Raw genomic sequence first — 12,182 nt, 5'->3', positions numbered from 1 at the left:
CACCCATTTGTGATAACTTTGTAGATGGACTCTGTAAGAAAAAAGAAACTAACAATCTAAATGAGAGGGTCGCGGGCATCACTTGGCATATACAGAACCACAAGGAAGCCTCAGCCGGCAGAGCTTCCCTGAGCCCTGGAAACACACTGGGGAGACCCATCGGTCTCGACTGAGGCGCAGGAGGGTGCGAGGCGGCAGCCAGGCCTGGGACGCAGCCTGGCTCTTGTACAACGTGGTACGGTAAAATGGGAGGAATAATACTTACATAGCAAGGTTTTTTTGGTTTCTTTTGTTTTAATAAGAAATCAAGGAGTCTGATATGTGAAAGGTACTTAAAAAAATGCTAGTTCCCTTACAGTTCTGAAGAATTTACAAAACCTAGGAAATCAACACCAGCTTTTCACTGTCCCTGGCACTTGGGCACACGGCTTTGCATTGTCCTCTCGAGTTCATAAATTCTGTGCCCAGAGTGAGCTGAGCAAGCCGCTCTGTTAGATCCTGGGCTATCCCTCAGCAGGGGTCCACCCAGACAGCTGACACTGAGGGAAGAGCTTTGAAAGCCATGAGCATGGTCATCAGATGCATTTACCAGAAAACTACAAGAGTAGAAATCTGTTTCCTTAGTCACCCAACATAAGAGGTTATTGTGCACATGAGCCATGCACTGAATGCGTGCCAATGAGTCACTTCTGATTAGATGGACACGCCTGTGTGAAGAGCTGCCGTAATTTACAGTGTTTGTGGTGAGATACTTGTTTTCTATTACAAAAGTACGATATGATCTCAAATGCAGCCTTTTCAAATACCCCCGGTTCACTGGCCTTGTGCCCCCATTAGGTTCCAGTGTATATGGAAGAGCCAGTGACTGTAATATTTGACGCATTCTCTGTGCTGAGCCCAGGGCTAAGCACTGGGATTTAATCCTCGCAACTTTATGAAGTAGCAGGTATTACTACCCACTCTTAACAGATGAGAAAACCAAGACACAGAGAAGTGGTTTCCTGAACTCACTAGCAGGGGGAGTGCAGTTCTGGATGAGAACGATGAGAGTCTCCCCTTGGGGTGGGGGACAGAAAGCGGAGGACTCCGTGGGGACCCCAGGAGGCGAGGAGGCACGTGCACCTAACATGCTGGTGCGCTCAAGGAAACAAGTGGAAAGCGCGAGCATCAAGGTGAGTACCCTGGAAGCTTGTCCAGGGGCCGGTCTGCCTAAAGGCGCTCCCTGTCGGAAGCGTGGGTGTCTTCTACTTGCCAGAAATAGAATTAGTTAGAATGTGGGAATATCTTTTAAAATGTTTAAAAAACCCTCAAATGGACAGGCTTTTGAAAACATATGCAACTGTGATATGTGATTTACACATAAGTCTTCAAAATTTACACCTGTGCTGTATTTGCGACCAAAAGTGTACAAAAGTGACTTTACTGTAAATTGCTGCAGACATTTAAAAGCCATTCCTATTACTATTGGATGGCAATTCTTTAGATATGCTTCATCTTGGGAACTGAAGACAATGCTAGTCAGAATTGTGTTCTATGTATTCTGTTTGGTTAAATTCAGAGGATAGACAGACTCTGAAATCAGATTAACTGTTTCAAAAACACATGGTAAAAGAATAAATACAATAGTCCCTAAATAATTAAGATTTCTCTTGGCTTTTTCCAGTATTCTACAACTGACTGAACTTTTATAATTAACTATATGAACTGATAGTGAAAAGAATTAAAATACACATGCTTTTCCAGTTTATTACTAAATAAGAAAAAGAAAAAAAACAAAGGCTATACTTGATCTTTTTTTGTCCAAATAAAACACAACAGTCTTTGGAGAAAACACTGATGAAAAGAGTAACATCAGTAAAACCTTAGACCCGCAACACAGTCCAAATATTTTTAGGTAGGTTTTAAGATTACACTTTGGGTTAAAACATACACCTTGACAATTTATCCCTATAGCAAAAAACAGGAGGATACGCAAACTCTCTCCCTACAGAAAGCCGTGTAGCAACGGCTTTCAGAGACCATCCACCTGCAGCACTTACTACACTGCTTAATACAAAGGCCTCACTTGCATAAAAGGACTGGTTTCTACTTTGCTAAATCTAAAGGCATTCAAGACTGAGGGATACTCCTACATTGTTGGTAGGAATGTAAATTGGTACTGCCAATTTATGGAGGTTCCTTAAAAAACTAAAAATAGAGCTACCATATGATCCAGCAATCCCACTCCTGGGCATATATCCAGAGAAAACTCTATTTTGAAAAGACACACGCACCCCAATGTTCACAGCAGCACTATACACAATAGCCAAGACATGGAAGCAACCTAAATGTCCATCAACAGATGAATGGATAAAGAAAATGTGGTACATATATACAATGGGATATTACTCAGCCATAAAAAAAGAATGAAATAATGCCATTAGCAGCAACATGGATGGACCTAGAGATTATCATATTAAGTGAAGTAAACGAGAAAAAGACAAGAAACATATGATAGCGCTTATATGTGGAATCTAAGAAATGATACGAATGAACTTATTTACAAAACAGAAACAAACTCACAGACACAGAAAAACAAACTTATGGTTACCAAAGGGGAAGGAGGGGTGAGGGATAAATTAGGAGTTTGAGATTAACCTGTAAATACTACTATATATAAAATAGATAAACAACAAGGTCCTGCTGTATAGCACAGGGAACTATACTCAATATCCTATAATAAACCATAATGAAAAAGTATATACATATATATATATATGAATCATTTTGCTGCACACCTGAAACTAACACAACATTGCAAATCAACTATACTTCAATTAAAAAATATACAAATAAATATCAAAATTATTATGTTGAGTAAAAGAAGCCAAACACAAGACTATCTCTATGATATCTAATTCTTTCACTCAACATAATAATGTATATAATTATCATATATATGACATATATGAAATATATATGATATATACAGTGGTACTTTTGTTACAGTAGCCCTAAGAAACTAATACACATGACAATATGTGTTTCTAAAAACTCATGAAACTATACACTTAAAATGGGTGATGCTTATTCTATGTAAATTGTATCTCAATAGACCTGATTAAAAACAAGGGCATTAGAGGAAAAAAAAAAGACTGAGGGGTAAAAGAAGACTTACAGATGGCCAACGGGTATATGAAAAGAACTCAACATCACTAGTCATCAGGGAAACGCAAATCAGTACCACAATAAGATATCACCTCACACCTGTTAGAATGGCTATTATTAAAAAGTGAGAGAGAAGTGTTGGCCAGAATGTGGAGAAAAGGGAACCCTCCTAAACTGTTGGTGGGAATGTAAATTGGTGCAGCCACTATGGAGAACAGTATGGAGGTTCCTCAAAATATAAAAAATAAAACTACCATATGATCCTGCGATCCCACTCCTGGGCAAACATCCCTAGAAAACTATAATTCGAAAAGCTGCACGCATGCCGATGTTCACAGCAGCACCATTTACAGTAGATAAGACATGGAGACAATTGAAGTGTCCACGGACAGATGAAGGGGTAAAGAAGATGCGATGTGATATATATATCACACACACATTGGAATAATATTCAGCCATAAAAAGAACAAAATCTAGCCATTTGTGACAACATGGATGGCTCTTGAGGGCATTATGTTTAGTGAAATAAGTGAGATAAGCGAAAGACAAATACCGTATGATTTCACTTATGTGGGACCCCTGAACTCGCAGAAACACAGTAGATTGGTGGTTGTGCAGGTGTGGGTGGAGGAAATGGGTGAAGGTGGTCAAAGTGTACAAGCTCCCAGTTATAAGACAAATGAGTTCTGAGGATCTAATGTGCAGCATGGTGCCTATAGCTAACAGTACTGAACTGTCCACTTGACCATTTTGCTAAAAGAGTAGATCTTAGGAGTTCTCACCACACACACACACACACACACACACATGCACACACACCACACACACATGCACACACACACAATGGCAACCATGTGAGGTGATGAACTGTTAACTAACTTCACTGTGGTAGTCATTTTGCAATATGTATGTATATAAAATTGTCACGTTACACATTTTAACTTTCACAATATCATATGTCAATTATATCTCAATAAAGCTGGCAAAATAAAAAAGATGAGTGATGTGTAAAACGTCTACATTTTTATCTGCTCACATGCACTCTAGTTACTGAACTCTGGTCAGTTGTCCACTGCTCAGGAAGTTTTAAAAATCATGATATTAACCAGCTTTGGGCTTTTGAATAACGTGAGTTTCTCTGGATTATTTAGAAACTCATTAGCAGTGACTGAATTTATATTTCAGAGATTTGGAGGATGTAAACCTCATATTTTGGATTCTTGACCTGGTTATAAAAGAAACCTTTTTACAAGATTCTTAATGCTTGATTTACTCATAATATATATCATCGGTCATGCAGTAAATCCAGTTTTTCATGCTCCCAGGTCTAAAAATCAGATTTATATTTTCGATCTAAAATTCCTAGCTGTAGTTCTGTATATGTACCCCAAAGACAGCTCTGCCTTAGACCTTGGCTCAGACCATTTGTTGTTATCAAAGGGGTGCATGAGGCTAAAAGCCCACTTGCTACCCGAATGGAACCTTGTAAATGGAACAAATCTCCAGTGGGCTCTTCGGTCTATCTGTTTTCTACCTTGGGTTTCAACATAGTAACCTTGACATTAGCAATATACCGCTGAGCACGATTTGTATGGAGACGAATTGGGACAGATTTGTTCCAGGTTCAAAAGTGATTTCTCCCGGTCACAGGGCAGAGACTTGATGAAGTCTTGGCACTCTAACCACAAACCAGCCTCTGCGAGCATAGGGGAAAGAGCAGCTGCCCAGGTTGTACGGGCTGACATCCTTCACTTCCCACCTTCAAGGTAAGAATACTTTTCTTGTATTAAATGCTCACTGCTGTGCATAACCAATTTCTATTTATTAAGGCACATGGCCATCTTACCCCACCCACTCGTTCTCTCTTTTCCTCTCTAGTCAAGCAGGTTTTATGGAAAAAGTGAGTTGTTCCAATTTATAGTTCATTCAGACAGTCCTGAGACTGTCAAGTTTGATTTTTGGAACCGAGTGAGTGGGTCAAAATGGATGTAAATGAACCAAACTTTCAATCAGATGTGATTTGAGTATACGGCGCTATAGTTCAGTTGTAATAGAAAGTATAAGAGTTTAAAAGGCCCAGAATAATTCAGACTAAAATATCTTGGGGTATTTTTCCATTTTAAAATGAACTGAGCAATTCTCTGTGGTTGAGGATTGACAGCATAATGGAAACAGAGCAAACTGCAGAACTTCTCACCAGGTAACTTCATTAGCAGCAAAATTCATAATGCAGTCTGCTGGCTGAAAAGAGCATGAAGCCTTCTGTTTTCTTAGGAGGTGCCATATGCTCATGGTTCTTGGCCGACTATACATAGTTACTGCTAAATTGTGGTTACTGGAAAACACTCTCTACCCTGTAACTTTTAGCAATATTGTAAGAGACCTCAGAGATGCTGATTCTTCTTGTAATTTATTACCATAGAGAAACATAATTAAACCTGCTTCCAAGTATTGCCTTCTACTTACGATGCAACTGTAACACATGATACTGCTAAGTAATAGCAATCTAGACTATTTCTATGTATTCTTGGGGATTGACTAAAGGTTAAAACGGCAGGCAAATGTTTCAGTGACCTTTGAAACTTTTACACTTCACAGAAACTCTCTTCTTACTAGAGATAACTTTTCGTGGGACTAAATGCATTGCATAAATATTATAGACAATTCTTGTATTATGTAAACTTTATGTACATTTTTGTTCATATGTTTCACTTACCAGAATCAAGAGGCAACTTGAGGCCAACTTTGTGTGCTCGGGAATGGTGGAAAACACTGACAAAATCAAGCAACCAAAGACAAGGAGAAAACTGTAAAACAACAGAAAAAGAGAAATTTGATGAGAAACTTGCCTTAGCATGACAGACTTAAGTTCTTATTTCTAATGGCTAAAGCACCAGATCCATTTGAATTGGCACTGATTAAATCATAACAGCCCTAAAAGGGACTAGCCATTTTGAATATCAAAATACAATGTGATGTCCAGTGCAAATGGGGCTCCTTTGCAACTTTACTGATGAGAAGGATAAATGTGTGTGTGCATGTGTATGTATGCGTGTGTGTTGCGTGCTGTACTTAAATGTCCACAGCTAAGAATCTGCAAATTTCCTATAAAGGGCTTTCCCAAGCAGGGGTCCTGAAAGGCCCAGATGTGTTTTGTTCTCCTGTTCGGGACCATAAGTGGTAGCTGCTCTCCTGTCAAAGGAGCAGACTCACGCCCCCGTTCGGCAGCTTTGGTGAACTGTCAAGGGTTCTAAGTGCTTACTAAGCTACTGGCTCCTTTTCAGAGTCTAATGTTGTTCCTGGATTCTCATCTGCCATTTCTTTATAGTAATAATAAGAATAGAAAATGACTTCCTCTGCTACCCATGTGCTTTCCATTCCCTTCCGGTCAAATCCCTAGAGAAATGCCCCCAGCCCTACTTGTGCTGCAGTGACAGGGAGCATTTTCTACTAGTCCATCTACAGACATTTTTATTCCTAGAAATACGGAACTTCTGGAGTCCAGTGGGGGGGTGGAGCCGAGTTCCCAAAGTAAACGTCTAATAAAAAGGGCAGGCTCAGTTTTAAAGTTGAAGTTACTTATCCTGCAATTCAAAAAAAAAAAAGCCCAATATCTGAGCTATTTTCCCTAAAAGTCACATTTCTTACTTTTACTCACATCGTACCCATCTCACTTTTTACTCTACAATCTCCTATAAAACATCAGCTCTGTGTTCTTTAGTACAGCTGGCCTCTGCCTCCTCTTGACCTGCCCTGATGAATCTGCACGTCTTTCTACCACCAAGGGCTGATAGCCAGGGATTGGTGACTTATGGCCTGGGGACAAATCTGGCCAATAAAGTGGTTGTTTTTTTTGGTACGCGGGCCTCTCACTGTTGTGGCCTCTCCCGTTGCGGAGCACAGGCTCCGGACGCGCAGGGTCAGCAGCCATGGCTCACGGGCCCAGCTGCTCCACGGCATGTGGGATCTTCCTGGACCGGGGCACGAACCCGTGTCCCCTGCATCAGCAGGCGGACTCTCAACCACCGCGCCACCAGGGAAGCCCAAGGCCAATAAAGTTTTATTGGCACACAGCCACACCCGTTCACCCGTGTATTCCCTATGGCTGCGCTCACAAAAGAACTGCAGAACTGAGACTTGTGCTCTAAGCACAAGACTGAAATATTTACTCTCTGGCCTTTAGAGGAAAGTTTGCTGACTCCTGATTGATACCATGTATTCCTTATTTCTTTATATCTATTTCAGCACAGAACCCGAAGTGGATATGCTGATAATTACTCACATTCGGAGGGTTTCGTATAAGCGAGATACTGAGCTAAGCCCCTTTCACACGCACTATCCACATTATCCTCTCAAATGTACGCAGTAGAAATCTCATTGTTCCCATTTTGCAGATATGGAAACTGAGAATTAAGAACATATTGTGACTCGTCCCTGGCTGCTTGGCAGGAAGAGGGGTTCAAGCACTGTGTGTCCTTGAGTTGCCACATGGTGTCGCTGAGGAGCACAGAGGAGGACGGCAGTGATGTTCTTGGCTCAGCAAGACTTCTGGGGGTACTTCTCTATCTCTTCCAACTGAGAGGGAGGTAGTTATTCTGAACAGCAGAAGCCTTCAGGAGGAAGGACTCTACTACGGAGAAAACCTGGTACGTGAGTTAATAACAACTCATCATACTTTTGTCTCATGTACCTGATGATTCAGGATTGTTTGGACTATATTTTAAATTGGCCCTAGCAGACTGGGAATTGTAAACTAGACATCAAATTCCAGCGCACCTACAGACCCCCGAACTACTCACGAGAAAGTGAAATCCAGGGATCACTGAGGGAGTTTGGAGGATGAAGTGGCATCAAGTAAAGAGTGACAGATGTTTGCCTCCAGTGAGCAGCTGTTATCTGTAGATGCCTCCTGAGTCCAGGTTCAGCAGAAAACATTCAGAGAAGCAAGCAGGGGATGACTCAGTCACTAAGACACCTTCTTCCAAGGGCATCCCAACGGCAGCCTCATGATCTCCGTGTTTGCTCAAAACAGACCTACAGGGGCTTCCCTGGTGGCACAGTGGTTGAGAGTCTGCCTGCTAATGCACGGGACACGGGTTCGAGCCCTAGTCTGGGAGGATCCCACATGCTGCAGAGCAACTGGGCCCGTGAGCCACAACTACTGAGCCTGCACGTCTGGAGACTGTGCTCCGCAACAAGAGAGGCCGTGATGGTGAGAGGCCTGTGCACCGCGATGAAGAGTGGCCCCTGCTCGCCACAACTGGAGAAAGCCCTCGCACAGAAATGAAGACCCAACACAGCCCTAAATAAATAAATTAATTTAAAAAAACAGTAAATCCTATTTAAAAACAAAAAACAAAAACAATAAAAACCAAAAAGACCTACATCACAAGCCCTTTTGCTAGCGGCTTCTTCATTAACATTTGCGTGTTGCTTAATCTTTTCCCTTCATGTCACTACTTTGCCCATTTTCTTCCTTGAGCTGATCTTACCCTCCCCTTTCTGGTAAGAGTAGTTTCTGTGCTAGAATTCTGTTATTTCTATGGGGACCCACCTGACTACAGCAAGCCAAATACCTGCACTGCCCTGGCTGCCTGAGGGGCTTTGATGAACAAATACATTCATTAATGAATTCCTTCCTTTCCTCAACCATTCATCCACTTGTCCAATCAGCAAATATTGATTAAGCATATAATACCAGGCTGAGCCACAGGGATATAACAATAAATAAGATTTTCTTTTCTTGCCTTCTCAGAGTTCAGGATCTGTTGAGGCATACAGGGTAGTAAACAGATGTAAAAAGAAAATTAAAGTTCTGCGTGATGATTCCAAGGACAGGGAAGGTACAGGGGACGCCAGGAACACACAAGGGGGGAGGGATTAGGCGGGACTGGTTACTTCGCTTGTAGAGTTGAGTGCAAAGTGAAAACGTGAGGGCCCTTTGTTTAAAAAGTATTAAGAATTTCAAGATGGTGACAGCAGAGCATGACACCAAGTGTGGCACCTTTCAAAGTTCTGGGCTCCATAGGACTGCACAGGTGGAATGTCCACGAAGCCCAACTTGGGGTTTGGGAAGACTTCCTGAAGCACGTATGGACCAAAATGAGCCCTGAAGGCCCAGGAGGAGTTGGTCAGCACAACGGCTGGGTGGCTGGGGAGAAGGACACTCTAGGCCATTCATCTGTTTAGGTGAAGGCCAGGTGCAAGTACAGTGTCACCAAAATTCACTAAGTAATCAACAGGGTAGAGTGAGTGAACACCTGCTAGCTAGCTTATCCTCTGGTGGTTCATGAAAAACGTAAGGCAGGTCATTCCTGCAAGTTCATTTTTTGCATAGGAATCATCTTGGTTCCACTGAAAACATGTCCGCAAAAGATGTCATGCCAAGCACAACCGAGGGACGAGCGTAAATCAAAGCAGCCCCTACCTGTAAGGAACCAGTGCCGTGTGTGAGGTGAACACACAGGGTCATCATAAAGGGTAGAGACAGACGTGCTAGGAGAAATGCCCCAGTGCCTGAAAGTGGGGAGGGGTTCTCTTCAGTTGGGAATCATGGAAGCACATCAAGACAATCTCCAAATATGGGCGTTGCTGGAGCTGGTCTTTGAAGGAACGGTTGGGTTTCAACAAGAGAAGTTTCTGGAGAAACACATTCCAGAAAGAGGGTATCACAGGAGAAAGGCAACACGGCAGAATATGAATGAGATAAAGTATTTGCTCCCTGTTTCATGGAACAAAAAGTTATCGAGCTTAACTGTAGCACAGGATGAGACAGGTGGCTGAATTGGGAGTCTGGGGCCATGGTGGGTAAGTCAGGGTCTGTCCTTAGTTCAGGAGACAGTGGGAACCACTGAACATTTTTGAACAGGAAGCTAATATCATCAGAGTTGCTCTGCGGGAAAATAAGTCGGCAGGCGTGTGTGTTAGGGTGTCTCTGAGTACCTGAGAAGCAGGGTTGGGAGTGATGGTGACCAGGTTACGTTGTGAACTCACTGGCAGAAATGAGGGTAGGACAGAGAGGCAGGCTGGATGCTGTGAACACAGGAGCTTCCTGACTTGGTAACTCTTGGGCTCAGGGGTAGAGGCTGGGAAGGGAGGGGGTGCTGAGAAGTCTGAGGTGTCTGTCCATAGTTATTGGTGATGCTCTTAACAAGCCAGGAGGGGAAAAGTCAGGAGAGTGAGGAGGAAAAACCGATTTTGAGGAGAAGAGGACAAATCCAGTCTTGGACATCCACGTGGAATTGTGCATCTGAACCCTGGGCACAAAGTCTGGCTGGAATATGGAAGTGCTTTTCTCCTGGAGGAAGTGAATGTGTAGACAGAGAATAGAAGAAAGTGCAGACGGAGCACAGAAGGTTTGGGTAAGTGGCATAAAGGATATCTGGGGACACTTCCTCATCTTGGAGAGTGACACCATGGAGAAGGACGGACTCACGCTGCTGTGAAGTGGCTCTTGGTGGCCCTGTCAGAGACAGACTCCCTGGCTGGAGAAGCACCGGGCTGACAGCATCGTCTCTGAGGGGACAGCCTGCACCGCTGGGTCTGAGTGTGGCTCTGCTGATCTCCATGCTCCTGATGGGCCCACACCTGTGTGCGTACTCTCAATGCCCTCTCTCCACCTGTCTGTGGGCTGAACAGAAGTGGGAGCAGAGGCAACAATCACTGGACAAGGGGTGTCTTAATCCAGGGCCCACAGGCCTCCAAGAGGTCTGCGGAATTTTGAGGGGCTGTGAAAGTTGATGGGGAAAAATTACGTCTTTGTCACAAACCATGGCAAAAACCATGATGGCGTCAGCAGGACGCATGACTCTGTCACTCAGAGAAATCACTGATATTTTCATATACCATTTTACAGCTGTAGATGAAACAGTTATGTTTCATCTTAAATATTGATTTTGCCGCATCACTGTTGCAAGATTATGGTAGTTATTAGACCCACTGCTGGGAGTTGTTTTTTTAACGCATTAATAAAGAAGCACATGTATTACTATATCAGAAACTTTTAAAATATTTTAACAATAGCATTTCAATATAATTTTTTTCTTTTGTAATCACCTGTATTTTATGCATTTAAAAACATTATGCTGAGGAATGGTTCACAGGCTTTACCAGACTGATGATGGGCCCATGGCTCACAAAAAATTAGAAGCCTGTGGTGGGAGATATCTGAGGAGGCCAGGGGCTGGGAGCTGCAAAATGGCCCATTTGGCGGAGGTCACCAACTTAGCTAAGGTTTTTGTTTTTTTTTTTTCGATCCTAGAGCATTTTAGATATTTATTTCCGCATATTTAATCCTAATTGTTTATTTTCCCCCTAGAGGTAGGTTTTAAAATAATCTTGAAAAAATATGAATATTCTTTTATACATTAATCCTGAGATATCATAAAATTATTCTGTAACAGCTACTGGCTTTTATTTTGCCTGAAGCAATCATTTATATTTCGTTTCTGAGGAAATTCACTTTGATGTAGACCTTTTGTCCTTTAGAAAGCAGAGATTATTCTAAGAGGAGAAGAAGGGCATTTATGATGCAAAATACTATCAGTTCAAAGCCTTCTATGTTTATTCCAGAAAACTACCATCAGGGCTTCCCTGGTGGCGCAGTGGTTGCGAGCCCGCCTGCCGATGCAGGGGACACGGGTTCGTGCCCCGGTCCGGGAAGATCTCACGTGCCGCGGAGCGGCTAGGCCCGTGAGCCATGGCTGCTGAGCCTGTGCGTCCGGAGCCTGTGCTCCGCAACGGGAGAGGCCACGATAGCGAGAGGCCCGCGTACCGCAAAAACAAAAAACAAAACTACCATCAGCTTTTGTGGGCTAATTAAGAACCAATTTGCCAGATTTACTTTGGTAGAAAGCTCTACTTGGAAATATCATGGGGGCTTGTGCAACAGATGATGTCCATGACTTGGGAAGCCAAGGTCATGCTTCGAGCAGGGGTTCATTTTGCAAGAATTAAAGTGATATGAAAATAAAGCAAGTTACGCAACGTCATACACACACACACACACACACACACACACACACACACACACACAC

The 12,182-nt window shown here is 42.8% G+C and overlaps 1 protein-coding gene across 5 annotated transcripts in view; it reads right to left on the bottom strand.

The window, feature by feature from the left end:
- KCNQ5 (potassium voltage-gated channel subfamily Q member 5) overlaps nucleotides 1–12,182 on the bottom strand; it is a 577,457-nt gene that overhangs the window by 194,803 nt on the left and 370,472 nt on the right. For all 5 annotated transcript variants that reach the window (XM_029224298.1, XM_029224301.1, XM_029224302.1 and 2 more), the window contains exon 2: nucleotides 5,864–5,954. In XM_029224298.1, the coding sequence (XP_029080131.1) occupies nucleotides 5,864–5,954 (91 nt within the window). The remainder of the gene's footprint in view (nucleotides 1–5,863; nucleotides 5,955–12,182) is intronic.

The sequence above is a fragment of the Monodon monoceros genome, unplaced genomic scaffold, assembly GCF_005190385.1.
Source record: "Monodon monoceros isolate NGI ecotype Baffin Bay Population unplaced genomic scaffold, NGI_Narwhal_1 Super_Scaffold_15, whole genome shotgun sequence".
Classification (NCBI taxonomy): domain Eukaryota; kingdom Metazoa; phylum Chordata; class Mammalia; order Artiodactyla; family Monodontidae; genus Monodon; species Monodon monoceros.
The sequence above is the reverse complement of the archived record's forward strand: the minus strand, read 5'-3'. Positions and strand labels throughout refer to the sequence as shown.